The sequence below is a fragment of the Acomys russatus genome, chromosome 12 (assembly GCF_903995435.1).
Source record: "Acomys russatus chromosome 12, mAcoRus1.1, whole genome shotgun sequence".
Taxonomy (NCBI): Eukaryota; Metazoa; Chordata; class Mammalia; order Rodentia; family Muridae; genus Acomys; species Acomys russatus.
In genome coordinates this window covers 46836934-46856848 of record NC_067148.1, presented here as the reverse complement: position 1 = coordinate 46856848, position 19915 = coordinate 46836934, and the positions used below count along the sequence as shown (strand labels likewise).

General features: G+C 37.4%; 1 protein-coding gene across 1 annotated transcript in view; it reads left to right on the top strand.

Annotated features, from left to right (window-relative positions):
• LOC127196582 (solute carrier organic anion transporter family member 4C1) overlaps nt 1–19366 on the top strand; it is a 48350-nt gene extending 28984 nt beyond the window's left edge. The window contains exons 4-13 of the mRNA XM_051154405.1: nt 1477–1573; nt 3034–3155; nt 4552–4670; nt 5723–5867; nt 6238–6433; nt 10719–10872; nt 13388–13578; nt 16717–16781; nt 17728–17865; nt 19203–19366. Of these exons, the coding sequence (XP_051010362.1) occupies nt 1477–1573; nt 3034–3155; nt 4552–4670; nt 5723–5867; nt 6238–6433; nt 10719–10872; nt 13388–13578; nt 16717–16781; nt 17728–17865; nt 19203–19363 (1388 nt within the window). The 3' untranslated portion in view covers nt 19364–19366. The remainder of the gene's footprint in view (nt 1–1476; nt 1574–3033; nt 3156–4551; nt 4671–5722; nt 5868–6237; nt 6434–10718; nt 10873–13387; nt 13579–16716; nt 16782–17727; nt 17866–19202) is intronic.
• Nucleotides 19367–19915: the final 549 nt, after the last annotated feature.

Below are 19915 nucleotides of genomic sequence, written 5' to 3'. Positions count from 1 at the left end.
CTCTATTACTGTATGATACAGGATTCATTGCTACAGTTGCTGAAAGTCAGTGTATGCAGCTCAGTCCTGACTTTGTCCACTGGGAATATCCCCAAACACAGAGGCTTCTGCAGCCATTTCTATATCTTTACAAAAGTTATAAGGAATCCTTAAGAAAATCTAATTGGGAATTAAAAAAAAAAAATCTATTACCAAAAGAATTTACAAATCACTAACATCTAACATTTTAGGAGGAAGGTTAAGACAGGGTCTAACTATGTAGCCTATGGATGGCTTGGAACTCTTATGTAAACCAAGTTGGCCTGGAACTCAGAGATCCACTTGCTTCTACATCATGGGATTAAAGGCATGCGCCGACACTTCTAGCCCATTCTTAGCATTTTAATATTCAGTCTAGAAACTATTTTGACCACAATCCTTTATATGTATTCACTTATAAATTATATACCTGAAGTTTTCTAGCATATTTTCTAAATTTAAAAACATGGACATTGTATTTTAAGGTATCTGACAGATGAATACAGATTTTCTTATTACCTTGCATCAACTACCAACTTTACATTAGACACTTGATCTAACAGGTGCCCAAGTCCTTTTGCCATTGAGATGCATGCTTAGTTGGAGGAGAAAACGGATTCTTGCGTGTGTGTTGGTGTATACATAAGAAATTTAGCAGCACATAAAGTTGAGAAGGTCTCCATACAGCAAATTTCATTTTGTAAATGTTTTGTTACATGTGACAACATTTTAAATATCTAATAGCTAGAAATAAGCTATTTAACCTCTATGACTAGTAAAAGTGAGGGAACTAATTAGGAATAGTGTCTGAGGGTGAATGGCTTGCTTTTAAGTAATAGACTTATTTATTCCTGGGTGGAGTGGTTGTGGTGGTGCACACCTTTAATCTCAGTTCTTGGCAGGTGGATCTCTGAGTTCAAGGCCAGCCTTCTCTACAAAGTGAGTTCCAGGACACCTGGGACTATACAGAAAAACTCTGTCTGGAAACAAGACAAAACAAACAAAACAAAACAAAGCCCAGCAGCAGATCCAGGTGCTAGAATCTGCTACAGAGTAAAAGAAAGAAAGCTGTCTAAGTGGGTGCAGAGTGGGAAGGCTTCTTACTTCACCTTGTTTTCTTCCACAAGACTGTAAGCAATAATTACTGCTAAAAGGAAAACAGTATATGTGGCACCTCACCACTAGTTAGTTACACACTATACATGGATTTATAATTATGGGTTTAACTGTTATTATAATCAAGTGGTTTTTATAATGAGTCATTATTTTTAGGTGCTTTGACACAACTGTCAACCAAATGATACCTTTCACGTATTTTTTTTTCCTAAATCTCTGTAATTTTGATGCAGGTTTAATCATTAAAATGTTTCTTTAGTAAAATATTGTTCTTCCCTGTTTCTAGAATGTGGAGCAAAGCTCTTTAAATGACTGTTCCCGATGCCTTTCATCTTTTCCTAGGAATCGGCTATTCCATGTCAATCCTGGGCCCTGCTATTGGCTATGTGTTGGGTGGACAGCTGCTGAAAATGTACATTGATGTTGCTGTGGGACAAAGGCAAGGCACTCTGTGTTTCTTTTAGTTTTCATTCAGTTCCTGTAACGCGAACCCCATGTCTCACTCAGAACGCCATGAGGGATTTCAGGAAATGAAATACAAGGAGCACATTGTTTCCTTCACTGCTTCCTGGATTTGTTCATGAATAAGGACATCTAATGGAATCACTGGTGATTTTAAAAAATACTTTATATACCCTTTGCGTCATTGAAGAGTGTAATCTAGTAAAAAATAGCTTCTCGGTGCATTTAGTTGCAAATAGATAACATGAATTGTCCTACACGTATCTGAATGAGAATAGGTTCTCTGATCGCTTTAATAATATTATGAAAAAAACAAGACAAAAACCATGTTGCTTTTATAATGAAAGCAGTCAAGATAATGATACTACTTAATATTATGTATCCAATACTTATATTTTATACAGCACTTTTTTTGTTTTGTTTTACTTTTTCTGTGTTTGTTTTTCCAGTCAGAGTTTTTCTGTGTGATAGCCCTGGCTGTCTTGGACTCATTTTGTAGATCAGGTTAGCCTTGAATTCACCAAGATCACCTGCCTCTGTCTACCGAGTGTTAGTATTAAAGGCATATACTACCAGCCCGGCACACAGCACATTTTGTGTTAGCTTATGTTACATATTATCCTGGTCAGTTCCCCAAACAATTCTGAATTGAGCAGGACAGTCCCTGGGAAAGGACACTCAGTTTTTAAAATCATGTATTTTAATATCAGGGGAACACTGTCAGAGTGATATGCCTGCGGGGAGGGCTTATTGATATTAAAATATGAGAACCATTGTAAAAATTTTTAATAAGTCATTTCAAAATAATAATTTAAAGAAAATGTTCTTTAAAGCACACTATATGAGACATTTAGCATAGACCAGTGATTGGCTGTGAGGTTTTGTTTGCAATAAACAGCAACAAAAAATACCTAAATGCGTTGAAATTAAAAATGTGTTTATATCTACTATTAAATATTTAAGCCTTTATTCTGTATTTTCTGCTTTATAAAAGATGTGTTAATTTCCATTCCGTGTGTATGAATGTTTCGCTGCATATGTGCCTGTGCACCATCTGTGCATCTACTGCAGCAGAGGGCATCAGACTCTGGGAACGGGAATGACAGCTGGGTGTGAGCCACCATATTGGTGCTGAGAATGGAGCCCAGGTCTCCTGCAAGAGCAGTCAGGGCTGTTAACCACTGACTCATTCCTCTATGCTTCTATGTTGGCCATTTTAGGATGCTTTCCAAACTATTATTTTTAAACCTCATCTATACCTGCGTGTCTCCACCATGTTGTCTTTGCTATGGCTTCACTACAATTTCGGATACAGTAAAACCCTACACTTTGCACCTGAATTATATACCATATGACTGTTATGACTGGCCTCTAATTGAGACTGATGAGTTTTAACTCTTTGTTTTGTTTTGCTTTGTTTTGTTTCTATCCTTATAGTTCTGATGTCACTGAGGATGACCCTCGGTGGTTGGGAGCTTGGTGGATTGGATTTCTCTTAGCTTGGCTCTTTGCTTGGTCTTTGATAATGCCTTTCTCCTGTTTTCCAAAGTATTTACCAGGTAAATGCATCGCATGTAAGTTCTGAGGGCTTTATTGTAATTCTAGGTTGGTTGTTTTCAAGAAGATTATTAAGAACTGTAATATCACCCTGTTTTTTCATAGACCTTTATTTATGCTCTGCCAGGGCAACCTTTGAATTCTAACTTTTTAGGAGAAAATCTAGTAGATGCATTAAGACTTGTGATTTTTTAATTCTCATTTACAGTTAGTGAGTACCTAAATACTATGGTTTGCTAAAATTGTCCTTGTGTTTTAACTCTTGTCCTATGTACATACAAGATACACTAATAAACTATTACTTCATGTTCCATGTTCAGTTAGTCACTGATCTTAAGGACCAATCTGTGTTAAATCATTCAAGCTAATTATTGATAACTGTACTGCTACTTATTTTGTCAATCATCAAACTCGTTCTGTCACATATTAATTTGTAAATGATATTGAATATTAAGACAGTCTGAAAAAATCTTAGTAGAAATGAATATTCATTCTCTTATGAGATCTTGCTTCTCGAGCATTTTACTCAAATTTGGAGGCATTTATTTTTCATTGTCATTTGCAACAAAGCTTTCAGAAGTGTTTGGAGGTGTATGGAGGTGGGTGGAGGTAGGTGGAAGTGGGTGGAAGTGCGTGAACAAGGTGGAGGTGGACAGAAGGTCACTTGATACACTGTAGGCAAGTCAACTCTGGTTTCTTCCCATGCTGAGCTATCCCATTATAACACCACATCATGATGCTTTTCTCTAAGGCTTCTTCACAGAGCTGCTGTGGTTTAAAACAAAGGGCCGCAATGATAGCAAATATTACTTCATCTTCCAAGCATGTGTCTATCCTTCCCTTTAGTAAACAAAGGAAGACAGCGATGCATGTATTTTAATCTGTTAAGACTGCCAAAATCCCTTTTCAGAATAAACACAGACTGTTATGAGACATGAAATGAAAAAAAAAATATGTGTTGGGAGCAAAACTATGTCATTAAATTAAAATTCACTGGCTAAACATTAATGTTTAGACAGATTGGAACTTTGTTCGCTAGTGGATATTTTGTTTGGTTTGGTATTTTTTTTTTTAATTTTTAGACAAGGTCTTACATTATAGCTCAGGCTGACTCTGGCTCCAGACTCATGCCAATCCTCTTGAAATATCCTGCTGAGTGCTGAGATTATACAGCAGAGCCATAGCACCTGGCTGCCCTTTGTGACCATCAATGGACACAATGTGCCTTTAGCACAGCTCTACTACAATTTTATTAACAGAAAAAAAGCTAAATTCTAGTGAAATTTACATGTGCATAGGGTGTATATCAGTTAAAGAGTAAACATATTTAAACCAATTAGTGAAATGAGAAATTGTAACACAAACACATTTATTTTTGTCCCTCCACCCCACCCCTAGGGACAGCAAAAATTCAAGCTGGCAAAACTTCCCAGACTCATCAAAATAATAGCACCTCCTTCCAACAGATAGATGAAAATTTTGGGAAAAGTATTAAAGATTTTCCAACTGCTGTAAAGGTAAAATAGTAGTTTTCTCTGTATGTGTGTCTCATAGGAACACAGTACTTACCCAAGTAAGTACATACATACATATTTAAGCAAACACATATGCACGCTCATATCATTTTATAACTTAATTTCTTAACTATTATTATTAAAACTTTTCTATGTAACTTTTCAGATTGGATTTTGTTGCCCTTTGAGCTCCAGATTGGAATAATTGAAAGAGCATTTTTTTTTTTTTTTAAATTTCATTGACAGTGTAAATAATCAGTGATTCCTCATTAGCATATAGCCTGTCACTCCATGTTATTTCCCTTATTTCAGGCATTGATCAGATGTCACTGAATTTGGCTGGCTTTATGTCACCCCTCCTTATTCTTGGTAGTTTCTGGTTGCTATTTCCTCCTTTCTACTGAAAGTTGAGCTTCCCGGTGTTAGCATTCCTCCCCTGTGTAGGTATGTGAACGTTTTCAGGTATTCTTAGGAGGCAGCTGTGCTCGTCACTACACTGCCACCCCTGCTGTTCTCATCTGACCGTAGTATCTCGAAATTTGGTGTGTATGGCTTACGCACTAAGACTATGAGAGAAGAGGTAGGTACCTATGTAAAGTTACTTAACTTTATATCTAAGGTTCTTAATTACTGAGTCCTTAATTGTCAAACCACATTCGTGCATCTCAGTTTCAAGTTCCCCATGTGGTGGACACAGGGATCTAAATATATTTTTTAAAGTCTAATAAAATGTAGATTTATAGTATAGACATTTACTCTAACCCTAGGAAAGGGAACCTTCACAAATGGCCTTTGACCTCCTCTGCTGGCCCTTTGAGGGCAATCAGGGCACAATGACCCTCTTAGTGAGTCAGCTGTCAGTTCTCTGGGTGCTCCTCATATAAATGTCCTTGAGTGTGTGTGTGTGTGTGTGTGTGTGTGTGTGTGTGTGTGTGTGTATTAACAACAATTACATTTTCCTGCCAGAGGGAACACTCTCGTTAAGTGCTCGCATTTCATTGCTGCACTTTGCACTGTAATCACAAGTATTCACTTGGACTGTATTTTTTCCTTAGAATTTGATGAGGAATACTGTCTTTATATGTTTGGTTCTATCAACTACTTCTGAAGCTTTAGTTACTACGGGATTTGCCACGTTCTTACCTAAATTTATAGAAAATCAATTCGGATTGACATCCAGCTTTGCAGCTACCCTCGGAGGTAAGAGCTTTTATTTTCGTTATCACTTAGCCTATTGATTCTACTTAAGTGCATTGTTTTTTTATTGGGAGAGGATGTCAGTTTGGATAGCCCACAGTTTTGGTAGAAGTTTCTGATTCTATGAAGTCAGTGTTCTGACTTCAACACAGACAACTTAACACAGACAAAACTGGGCTAAGAAGAATATATTAATTAGGGTAACACTTTTATTAGCCTTCCACTGTACCCATAACACTTTTTGCACATGTGTTTTTGTCTGGTGAATGCTTTTATCTCTGGGAGCCTTTCTGGTGCTGGTTTAGGTGTTTGCCAGCTGTCAGTGTGGGTTCCTAAGTATAACTGTGTTTTTCATTATCTCACTTCTCATTAGGGGCTGTTTTAATCCCTGGAGCTGCTCTTGGTCAAATCTTAGGTGGTGTTCTTGTTTCAAAATTCAAAATGAAGTGTAAAAATACAATGAAGTTTGCATTGTTTACATCCGGAGCAGCACTTATGCTGAGTTTTGTATTTATTTATGCAAAATGTGAAAATGAGCCATTTGCTGGTGTGTCTGAATCGTATAATGGGTAAATATATTTCACTGCTTTTTTACATTAATGTCAGATATTATGTATGCATTTATTAGTATTTCCTTTCTCAAAATATATGATTAGGAATTGCCTTTTAAAAAATTTAGACACCTTTGTTTGTTTGAGTGTAACACTGTGTGGGATTTTGTCTTTTGCTTGTTTGTTTTAATTTGAGTATTTAGTGCCCCTTTGACAGCTGTAGGTGTTAATTAAGGAAGCACTTTAAGGACAGTGTGTTTGGCTCAGGGATCCAAGTAGGAATAAAACTGAGCGATCGTCTGGAAGGACTCACGTAGTGTGAATACGTTCCACAAAGGCTCATCTGTGAGGAACGGTCCCCAGATCCATGTACTAATGGCACTTGGACAAAAGTAGTTTACGAAATAAGTAGGAGCACCAGGTTTATGATTTTCTAAAAAGAAACATCCAAGCTAGCTTGTCTTCTGTAACCTGTCCTGGGATATCCTCATGTCTCATTTGTTCTAGGATATCCTCGTCTATTATCAGAGGCCAAGCAGACCCCGCTTCCTCTAGCACTTCTCTATCTTTTTAAATTGTTCACCTCGGGTATTTTGTTATGGCTACAAACAGTAGACTATGGCAACATCCTAGAGAGAATTTAACATCCTGTCTCTCCTATTAACTAAAATATTTTTTAAAAGGAGTTATTCTTTATGATAAAACTCTCTTATTTGGGTTGCTAAGCATACTAAAAATACATTAAAAGACAACTAAGCCTGCATCATATTTATTGGTCTATTTTCTTTGAAGTTTGTATTTGTTTTAGAGAAATAAATAACTTCTTGTTCTGTGCTGCAGACAGGTTTCTCCCTCTAAGCAGTTTTCTTGGCCAGGTTTGTTTTACTGTGATGTCCTAAGCCACCAGTAATAGACCAGCCATGTGAAAGGTCACAGCGCTGTTCCTTGGCGCTTCATTGTGCTGTTTTAATTGTTTCACTCTGTGTTTGTGGCTTTTGAGGGAGGTATCACCATAGGTATGAGATTCCATAATTTTGTGTAATACTGTATTCACGTGACATTAAATTTGTTTAGGAATTTTTTCCAAAAACAATAATCTTGATTTGTAGTTATAATCACATGTCTGTCATTCATTTACGTTAATATGATGCAGAATGTTCTAAATCAGTGTTTGGTTAAGCTCCATTACGTTTAGTCAAAATATGTTCAACTTCCTCTTACAGAGGCAGCAAATTCTTACTCTAAAACAGAGATTGGAAAAACAAAAAACTAAATGAATAATGGGCTCGGTAACTGGAGCTCGAGAAAGTTCCGTAGCATTCACAAAAGGAGTCCTTTCTTCTTTCTTTCTTTTTGTTTTCGTTTTGTTGTTGTTGTTGCTGCTTTGAGATTGGGTTTCTCTGTGTAATAATAGCTCTGGTAGCCTTGGCTTTCCTGGACTCCTGTAGACCAGGCTGATCTCAAACTCACAAAAATCTGCCTGCCTGCCTTTGCCTCCTGAGTGCTGGAATTAAAGATCTGTGTCACTACTGCCGGGCAAAAGGAGGACTTTTCAATTTTATTGGACTAGGAAAGGCATGTGATCTAAAAGCAGACAGAGTGTAAAGGTTTAAGAAGCTGAGAAGGAGCAAAAGGAGAAAGGGTGAACTACCTGCCAAAGGAAGAGGAACAGCGGTTGCACAGCAGTGGGGAAGGAGAGGACGGCACACTACTGGGTACATAGAAGATGCTGGAAGTAAAGGCTACCTTCAGCTAGCATTTTGAGTGGAGTTTGGATAACATGTCTGGAAATAGAAAAAAACAAGCCTAGAAATGTTGAAGATATACCTTAGAAGCCATGTGTGGTGGTGCCTGCCTTTACTCCAGCACTTGGGAGGCAGAGGCAGGTGGATCTCTTAAGAGTTTGAAGCCAACCTGATATACATAACAAGTCCCAGGACCATCAGGACTACTTAAAGAGACCCTATCTCAGAAGAAGAAAAAAAAAATTAAAAATAAAAAATAAAAATAAATAAAAAAAAAGAAAAAGAAGAAATAGAGTAAGGAAAGAAGAAATATATATATATTTCATAAGCATTTAGAAGTTTTCAATAATAACTTACATTTCCTTTTCCTCTTCATCACATGACATGCATCACATGACTTAAAATACAGATAAATTGATAGGAGCTTGATATTAAGCAAAAAGCTTTTTCATTATTCCTGCTGTGCTTTGCATAATGCTATCTTACACTTTAAGTATTTTCAATATGTGCTTAGAAATAATGTGACAATGAAGTACCAGAAATTTTAAATTGAAACTATTGTTAATTTTATATTACTAGCTTGGGTTGCAAGGATGGATTTTCTATAGTCTTTGTGGTCCACTGTAAGTTTTTTTTGTGTAATAAAAGACCCACATGATAGCACTTTGTAGGGCACAGGTGCACGAGAAGATACTCTGTTCAGAAGGACAGATTGTGGGTGGTCTTTTGCACTATTTGTTATGCATGTATGTAAGTTTAGGTCTGGACAGCTTGTGGGCACTGGTTCTCTCCTACCATGTGGGCTCGAAACACTGAACTCAGGCCATCAGGCTTGGTGGCAAGTGCCCCTACTACTCCTGCCACACTGTTTCCAAGCGCTGAGAACCTTAGCTCTTGATTTCCGTTTCCACTGACTTGTTTTCTACCTCCTCCCTCCTCAATCCACCTCCTTCAAAACCTTCCCTGCCTACTACCTGAGCACCACTTTCCAGTTTTGTAGACTGTTTTCAAATACTTAAATGTGTTGGCTGGTTTACATGTTTTGCCTACCAAGGAAGATAGAGCCTATGGATCTGCCGAGCAGGCTATCTAGCTAGACCAGAGATCGCTGGGGTTAGTGAGAGGTCTTGTCTCAGTTAAAAGGGTAATCAGGGAGGCCACTTGTTGTTCAGCTCAGGCACATGTGCAAAAATGTGTATTCACGCGTCCAAACATTCTATGCACATATGAAAACATTTTTGAGGAGATTTTGACAATATCATCGCTGAATGTAGCATGTATTTGTTTATTAGTTAACTTCATTAATTTTTTTAACAAGGTCCCTGAAGCCACCGTTATTCTAGATCCTGACTTCTTACAGGAACATACCTTTCCATTTTCTGCTACAGATACCATTTCCGTATCTCTTGTCTCATTGCTCCTCTTCCAGTAACCCAGTGTCTGGCTAAGTTTTGCTTATCTGTAAGACTCACCTAGGAAGCAGGTTCTAGGATCTCCTTTCTCCAACCATTTTTCTTATGTTATTTGTCCTGCCTTGGGGTTTCTAAACGGCATCTGTAGATATCAGTAAAGCACAGGCAGCAGATTAGCATACAGTGAACCTACCTCTATCCCTAGACTGAGGTCTTTGAAGAAAGATGCTATCCTGTTCAGCGTCATGCTCACATTAGACATCACAGGTCCTAGCTGTCACCTGCTTCAGACACATTATTGAATGAATGAGTGAACGAGTGAGTGAGTGACTGAATGAATGAACGGGCGAAGCACTAGGGAGCACCTTTGATTAGAGTAAGCCTTTATATTGGAACCTCCATGACCATTTCTATTATGGCTTCTAGGTCCCTGTAGTATGAGAACGTATTTGACTTCTCCCAGGCAGGAAGGGAGGGTAGAAACAAAACAGCAGGTCTGAACTCAGGAAATTGACTTTCTGCAAAGAAAGAGATTCTTCGGTGATCGGAATGTGGTAAACAACTTGAGTGTACTCACCTTTTTGATTTAAAAATGTTCCCTACTTGGCAAGGATGTTTGCAAATTCCAAGATTTGTTTTCATTGTCGTAATTAAGGAAAAGCTACTTGTAGCTGGTGGGTAGCAGATACTGCTATCCATCCCGCGGATAAGCCACAAGAACCAAAGAGCTGTCTGTCACCAGGAAACCCTGATACTTATTTTCTTTTGTGAGAGTTGTTAGCACCTCTTGCTTGACAACTTCCTCACTGAAGGCTTACTCTGATCAGAGGAGCTGTCCCATCGCCCTACCTAGTCATTCATTAAGCACTGTGTCTGAAGCAGGTGATAAGTAGCTCCCGTGTGGAGTAATGGAAGCATGGAGCTGAGCAACATAGCACGTTTTCTCAAAACTTTCAGTCCAGGGATAGAGGTAGGCCAATTGCATGCTAAATCTCACAGAAAAGCAGACATGTTGTTTTCTGTATCTAGTACTTATGTGTTGACTAAATGATACAGTGGCAAGACACAACTGCTTCGGAATTATTACTTCAGAATCCTGTCACCAAAAAAAAAAATCTCACCTTCTCTGCCTTTTCTTATTTACAGAACAGGAGAACTGGGAAATTTGACTGCACCTTGTAACATGGATTGCAACTGTTTGCGGTCCTATTATTACCCGCTTTGTGGGAGAAACGGAGTCCAGTATTTTTCTCCCTGCTTTGCAGGTTGTTTAAATTCAGTTTCAAACAGGAAACCCAAGGTAGCCACGCTTTCCTCTTAGCCTCGGTGAAGCAATGAGCACTGTGTGTTGGGATTGCTGTCTTGACTCTCCTAGTGGGTTGTTCGGTCTTTCCCTCTGCTTGTCTCACCTTCCTGGTTAAGCTGCCCTGGCCTCCTCAGACTCCTTCCCTTGTGTATCAGGCCACTCTTGCTGAACTCAGCATGGCAGCTATATTACCGTTTTATAGTGTTTTGTTTCTTTCTCAATTATAATAATCTTGGATGCCCCGTGCAATGGCGTAGGTCTGTAATCCCAGCACTTGGGGAGGCAGAGGGAGGTAGATCTCTGTGAGTTTGAGGCCAGCCCAGTCTATAAAACAGGACAGTCCAGGACAGCCAGGACTACACAGAGAAACCCTGTCTCAAACAAACAAACAAACAAACAAACAAAAAACAAACAAACAAATCCCCTCCTCCCCAAAAAAGAAAGAGAGCATGGTTACTAGTCAGTGATATAAGGAAACTCACTAATTATTATTAAATTGCACAGACCACAGATACATTGTAAAACATCCAAATCATTAATTCAGCCTCAAATATACATTTTTTAATCTTTTATCAATTCACCTAGACGTTATTTCTTTTAAACATAATTAAATCATATCAGAGAATCCAAGCAGCTATCTTAGTAGGCAGTGTGCTTGTCTTTCACATGGGAGCCAGCATGGCCGGTGGTGTACAATGCATGTGTTGGCACAAAACACAAGCCCGCCTATGCCAGCATTCAGGGGCAGAGGCAGGTAGAGCTCTGCATCTGAAACACAACCTAGTGAGGCACCATTTAAGAAAAGAAAGGACCAATGTAAGAGAACTTGAGATTTTAGCCTGCAAAGGGAAGGCTGCTTACTCTAGTTATGTTGTAAAGCTTTAGTTTCAAGCACCTTGACAGAATTTAGTGGCTTGTCAGTTGCCAGGAATCAACGTCCTCCAAGTGAGCTTGGCAGCAAAGTGGAGTCAGAACCACCAGCAAAGGGAGAGAGTAACTAGTGTTTTCCTGTAGGTAGGAAGTGTACCATGTGTGTGCCTATGGTCTGAGGAAGTGAAAAGGATGTTAGGTTCCTCTGGAGCTGGCTTGGTGGGTACGGGAATTGAACCTGGATCCTCTGAGATCAGCAAGTGCTCTTAACTGTTGAGAGACATCTCTACAGCCCAAGACATACTTTTATTATGAACTATTTCAGATTGACAAAAGTAAACATATAATAAAATAATAAACATCTGTGCATTTTCCAGCAACATTAATATTTTCTGTCTGGGACCCAAATACAAAAATGACATTGGCTGAGAGCATTGTTACATTGTTTACTCTTTATACATTTAGAGAAAGACAGAAAAATCCTGTGATCACTTTCTATTCTTAAGGTGTTCGGGCTGGACCCCCAAACATCCGTCAGCGGGCACAAGTTCCTGCTGCTGAGCATAAAAAGCTGAGTTTGAATCCCAGAGCCCACATGGTAGAGGTACAGACTCTCACCAGCTGTCACAATACCTCCATACCTGTTCTGTGACACGCATTCACATGTCATAAGTGTTATGGTTGAATGGCCTTGTTTCTATATGTCCATCTGATCAATGCATATTGGAGGACTGGCTGCATATTTGCACCTCCCAAATTGGCACGGCCAATCTTAGAATGCTTTAAGACACAGAAAGAATCTACCCTTCACAACAACGAGAGCACCACTTTGTTTGACTTCCCCATCTCACTATGATTTTGTTGAAGTTTGAAGTGTGTAAAAAGGATAAATTAAAGAGATATACAATGCCTTTAGGAGCTAATACAGTTTCTAAATAGCTGATTTTTTTTCTATAAAGACAAACACAAAGCGTGTTTTTTTTTTTTTTTTTTTGGTCATTTAGCCTTTCACAATATAACATACATCTATGTCTACATGTAAGGACATGGGAAATAATTAATATGTTCTATGCAGTAACTCCCTCTTGTTATCCTAAACATGCTATAAAAAGGATACCGTGCTTCCTGTGAAGTAGCTCAGAAGTTCAGAAAATTGTCTTTAAAATTTTGGGGCTAAAAGCAGCATTTTATTAAAGTTGTAGTGGATACATGGTACTTTTACTGTGGCAGTTAGCAAAAATTAAAGTGTTTGTTCTATCAAACTGGCGCACATGATGAGATTGTCAGCATGGAGGCCGCTGCACCCCTTATAATGGAAAAGAAGAGCTAGCAGGAAGACATTATCTGGGCAATTATGGTCTACTGAAAGTAATGTATGCAGAACATGAGAAAGTGTGTAACTGTCATATTATTGGCAAGCTGTTTTATGTCATGAGCCATTAATAGGCTACAAGTTGCACTTATAGCAACAGAGTCAAATGCAGTTGGCACACGTGGCTTGTTACTATTTCCTTAATTTCTTAGGATTAATGACCCTCAGCACAACTGACTGTGTGTGTAGCTTAAGACAGTGACAAAACGACACAGATATATTTTCAAAGTAAACAACAACTTTCACTTCTTTGTGTTCAAATTTCAGGAATATTATAATTGTTCTTGTATTGAAAGGAAAGTAGAAATCACATCTGCTGGAGAAAGTATTGATTTTGAAGCTAAAGCTGGAAAATGTAAAACTCAGTGTGCAAATTTGCCCATATTTCTTGGCATTTTCTTCATTACAGTTATCTTTACCTTTATGGCAGGGACTCCTATAACTGTGTCTATATTAAGGTAAGCATTGCACTATGAAACTATAAAAGCATTCTACAGAAGAATGTTGTGGACATAGAGGTTCAGCTAGGCTTTTATTGAGTCAGGTAATACCTTCCCGACACATCATGAATTTTTGGACACCACAGAAGTCCAGATGCCTGAGGTTTAAACATGCTAATGTAGGAAAGTGTCAAACTGTCGCCCGGATTTCATAGGCATGGGGTTAGTCTCTCAGTGGGTTCCACACATGACCAGTGTGAGTTGGAGATTTGCTTAGCTGTGAGTATTTGTGAGTTGTCTGACCTAGTCACAACAATTTTCATTCTAAATTAAACAGTGGGTGCTGGCAAATCAACTCCCTACAACCTGCTAAGAAGCTAGCAGTCAACTGGGTATTTGTGGAGTCTTCTTCTTCTTCTTCTTCTTCTTCTTCTTCTTCTTCTTCTTCTTCTTCTTCTTCTTCTTCTTCTTCTTCTTCTTCTTCTTCTTCTTGTTATTATTATTATTATTATTATTATTATTATTATTATTATTATATGCTGTTTTACAGGAGTCTCTACCTTTCATCTTATCTGCATGTTTTCTGCATCTTTCCTCACAAACAACAAGCTTTTTTTTCTTAGTACATTGGTTCTTAATATTCACCCACTATTATTCATATTTTTAATATGTGGAAAGTGTATGCCTTCTAAATTATATTAAATAATTAATATTACCTGGGAATTGGAGGTATTTAGCAAAGAGAAAAAAAAATATATATTTATATAAATGACTTTTTAACTGCTTACTTGCTTGTACTTGTGGTTTTTTGTTATTTGTTGTTTTAGACAGCATTGTACTATTGAGCCTTGAACCTGCAGTGAGACTTCTCTTAGGCTTGTAAGTGCTGGGATTACAAGCTTGTTCCCCTCTGCATGTTTGTAAAGATGAGTCATCTTTTCTGTATCTCACATGACTTTCTTGTGTGCTATGTCACACATCATTGTCAATGAACAGTCATGAAAGAAAGAACTACTAATATTATTTAATTCATAATTGCCTCAGTTTATATCCTTATCCTGTTATGTGTAGTTTCAGTCTCAATATTAGAAGAACTGATAGTATTTAAAGTATATTTAATAGTGATATTCAAAAAAAATTTTTTAAACAGAAGTATACTATAATTCCTGCCTAAAAAGGTGGGTTTTAGGACAAATGCTAGCTTATTTTAATTGCTTTCCAGACTCATTGCAATGACTAGTCAATTAAATTTGCATTTACATTTTCTATTAAATATATCGGAATACACATACAATGTGAAATTATTACCACCAGCTAATCCATAATCTCACAGGTCACCTTTAATGTGTATGTGCACATATATTAAGAATAAGTAACTTCTACCCTTAGTTAATTTCAAATACATAATACAAGTTTGGAGGAGGGATCAGGGGACAATGCAGGGTCTCACATAGCCAGGCTGATCTTGAACTTGGTATGTAGTTCCTTTATGTACAACACAGTATTGTATAGTCCACACTATGCATTTCATCTTCAGAATTTAAGCTGCATATTCAAAACTCTGCAGCCTGTGACAGAATTGAGCTATTTCCTCTACTTTGGAAACTATAATCACCATTTTACCATCTACTCCTCAAAAACATTTTAAAGTTATTTTTATTTATTTGTGTGCATGTATATGTGTACAAGTAATCCATGCTTTGTGCAAGGAGGTCAGGTGACAGCTCTTAGGAATCACTTTTTTTCTTCTAACTATTATTCCTGGGAATTGAACTCAGGTTACAACTTCTGACAACAAGCACCTTTACCCATGAGCCATCTTCCCAGCCTGCTCACTCTCCTTTACTTATAAATGAAGCTGATACTTCTGGTTCCAGATCTGAGTCAGAACATGAAATCATAGTTGTTTCTTTTGTCTGGTTCATCTCAGTACAACGTTTTCTCTCTCTCTCTCTCTCTCTCTCTCTCTCTCTCTCTCTCTCTCTCTCTCTCTCTCTCTCTCTCTCTCTCTCTCTCTTTGTGTGTGTGTATCTGTTCCATTGATCTATGTGTACATTTTTATGTCAGACACAGACTTTTTTTTTATTATAGCTTTGTTATTATAGTTTAAAATCGGGTAATTATGCCTCTAACTTTGTTCTTATTGGCCAAAATTGGTACAGCTATTCTGGGTCTTTTCCATATGAATGTTAGGATTGTGTTTTCTATTTTTTTCAACAGTTTCATTAGCATTTTGATGGAGATTTCATTCTAATTGCCTTGGATGCTATGGGCATGTTGACAGCATTGTTTTGATTCGTGAATATTAGGATGTTTCTTTTTATGTGTGTCATCTTCCAATGTCAGTTTTACATCATTGTGATATCAAAGATTTATTCCATTTGTTTAATTCCAGATATTTAATTACTTTTTGATCCTACTGTAAGTGGGATTTTTCCCCTTATATTTCTTTATCCATATTTCATAATGTGTAGAAATGTAACTGATTGATAATGTTGATTTGGGATTGTCAAATTTATTAACTTCATTTATTGATTTGGGTAGTTCTCTTCATGGAAAGGTTTATGCCACCCAAAAATAGGCAATTTCTTCTTTTCCAGTTTGTATATCTTTTCTTTCTTTCTTTTTTTCTTTTCTTTTTTTTTTCTTTTTTTTTTTTTTTTTTTTTTTTTTTTTTTTGTTATTTTGTTTTGATACCAAATTCCTCTGGACAGAATTTTGAACACTGAGGGTGCACATCTGAGAATGGACATTCTTTCCTGTTCCTAATCCCGGGTGTTGACTGTGTTACCTGTAATCTTTGTCATCTGCGACTTTTATTTTGCTGAGGTTCAATCCACCCATGACTGTTTTGTTTAGGGATTTTATGAAAGATAAATATTGAAATCAAGTGCTTCCCCCCCCCCCCCCCCACTGTAACTTGTTGAAACGCACAGACCCTAGTGATTTTTTGGTGCTATTTGTAACATTTTACTATTGATAATATTTTTCTTTTGTTATCCCATGATAATTTACTTGTAAGATTATACAACTATTTTATTACAAACAACATTTACTTGAGTAGAAATGCTAAACTGATGTCTATGTGAAAGTATGGCTATAGTTAATATATACCCTGACGTTTCCCCTCCTCATTTGCTTTGGATATATTTGCAGGTGTGTCAATCACAGGCAGCGGTCTCTAGCACTGGGAGTGCAGTTCATGTTGCTTCGACTGATAGGTATATATTTTTTAAATAAAATATTAGTATGTGCTACTTTGGTTCAGTAGTGTTATTGATCTGTTCAGATATGTTACACATCAAGTGGACGATGAAGGATAAGTAATGCCGAGCTGCTGGTGGAGAAAGCTGTTTTCTAACATTCAGGGTGTAGCACTGGTCACATGGAACAAGGATGTAGTGACTTACACCTCGCCTGTGCGACTTGTTATCGGTTTCCAGTCCCACTGAAGCCATAACATTAAAGAGAATATCTGATTTACTTGAAATATAAATTATTGTTCTCAGCATATAATTTTTCTCACCACCTGCCGTTTAATAACTGAGGGTACTCAGAATGAATTTTTGAAATAGTCTTCATTTGTTTGAAATCATTAGTGTTGAATATATAAAGGTGGGGAGAATGATTTACATGTGGATGCTCAGTGCTTCCTTGTATGTGTAAGAAATTCTCCTCTATATGTTTGTGTGCTGACGTGTTCACTCATATGTATATTCACATTACATTATACACGTGTGTTCACACTAAAGTATGTATATACAGGCACAATGTACAGACAGTGTATACAGTAGTTTACCAGGCTGCTTTCTTCACCAAAAACAAACAACAAACAAACAAACAAATTTTTATCTTGTAAATACCATAGCCAATTTCAAAGATGGATTCATTTGTTAGCTTATAGAAGTGATGAACTAAAATATTTACTAAACTAACATTTTAAAAAGCTAGAGTAATGGTTTTCTGAAAGTTTTTAACTACAAATAATTATTTAAAACATTTTGACTTGCATATGAATTGGCTAATATAAAGTCTGTTTGTAATTATAACTTATTATTATATATACACATACATGTATACATATATACGATAAAAAGGTATAATCTGATAATAATAATAATAAGTTATAATCTTTACTTATTTTCATTTTGCCTTTAATTCCTCTAGGCACAATACCTGGCCCAATTATATTTGGTGTCACGATAGACAGCACGTGTATTCTGTGGGATGTCAATGAATGTGGGACAAAAGGAGCTTGTTGGATTTACGACAACATCAGGATGGCCCATATGCTGGTAGCCATAAGTAAGTTGACATCTTGCTGTTTGTAGAGTAAGCTAACGTGAATCACTCCTAGTGACTTGTGGCCTAGTTTTGGCGGGATGCTCAGGCTACCCTGTGGGGCCATTCTGCAGTCATGAAGCTAAAAGCAGTTACTCAATATGATCTCGGAGGCTGCGAATGGCCTCTGCAGTTTTCAGTCTTCTGATCAGAAGACTAAGATTGTCACTTTCTGCATATCATGTCATGCCCCTTTTTAGGACAAATTTCTCTCAAATTTTTGGAAAGTATACAAAAAGATAAAAGAGAACTTGAAAAACTCTGTGGAATAACTGTTATATGGGTGTCTGGGCTCAGAAAGCTATGTACAATTATGGTAGGGGAATGTGCTGCAGCTGCAAGAAGAGTTTCACAGTTCAGAGGTTTAGCTGTGATCTTTAATTCATTTTGTTGATGGTAGTTTATACATTCCCGGTTAAGTGATAAACTAAATATGATTAAGGACACTAGTATACATATAAGTATGTAACAACTTGACAGGTAAACATTTCCTATCAATCAGTGTAAGACATTATAATATCTGAATATAGAAAACTCTTAGCTGGCCATGATGGCACTCAGCTGTGAGCCTAGAACTTGGGGGCTGTGTGCAAATATGCATGACCTTGAGTCCAATCTGGCAGCTTGGGCTAGGAATGAGTTAGAGTCTCTCTCTCTCTCTGTCTCTGTCTCTCTGTCTCTCTCTCTCTCACACACACACACTCTCTCTATATATATATATCACATATCATATATATGTCATACACACATGTATCACACATGTATATGTTAGTCTCAGCCACATTGCAAAATAGTGTCTCAAAAAGGAAAACAAAAATGGGCAAAGGAATATTAGTTAAGGAATTTCTGGCTCCCACATGAAACACATAGTGCTAATTTTTGTAGTTATTCTCGAGAATAGAATAATTTGTATTTCATATTTTTATTTTTAGTGTTTAGGAAGAAAATAAATGCATGGTCATTAAATTGCATACATTTTATTACCATTAATAATAGTAACTTGAGATAGGGTCTTGCTATTTCAGCTGCCAAGAAATTCCTTGTAGTTCCCTGGTTGGCCTCATGGGAAGCGCCTGCTTCTGGCACCTGAATACTGTCATTACAGGTGTGTGCTACCACACACATGCTCTCTTGTGGTTTAAAATTTGGAACTATAGAATTACCGTGCCTTATAATTATTCACAGTAAAATAGGAAGTTTCTAATATGAAGAATTACACAGTGTGGAGTGTTTTTATTGATCAGTAAATGTCCAAATGCATGACTGGTTTTTTATTTTTATTTTTTTAACTTTGTATTTAGGTGTTACTTGTAAAGTTATCACCATATTCTTCAACGGACTTGCAATAGTTCTGTATAAGCCACCACCGCCAGGAACCGAGGTGTCGTTTCAAAGTCAGAGCGTAGTTGTGTCTACTATTTCATTGGAAGGGGATCCAAACAAAGCAGACAATGAAGGATAAAAGGGAAAAAGGAGATTGTTTTGGAAAACTGGCTTATTTATGTCTGGATGGACATTGTGGCAAGGCGCATCATCTAGCCTGTGTGGACCATGGCTGGAAGCCCACGTTCCACACCCGAGTGTTTGTTGTCCATGTACACATTCTTATTTTTGTTATAATGAAAAAAACAAAACAAAACAAAACAAAAAATCAAACAAACAAAAAATGGAAAACAGAAGAGGCCAGTGCCTTTAAAGTTCACAAAAAGCCTCAAACCACACAGATTCTTATTTATTTCTGTCTACCTATGCAATCACCGAAAGGTAACAAGCATACTAACCAACAACAAGTAGCTAAAAGTTCATACTGGAAAAAAAAACCCATAGGTGCACACACACCAATTAAAACATCAGTTTTTGTTTCTTTTGCTTTTTATAAGACAGGGCCTCACATACCCCCGCTGCACTGGAACTCACGTAGCTGAGGATGACAGTTGACCCTCATTCCCCCGGCATTCTACCTAATGTATTGAGGTTACAAGTCTGTGTGACCACCATCGGCTCATGCTGATGT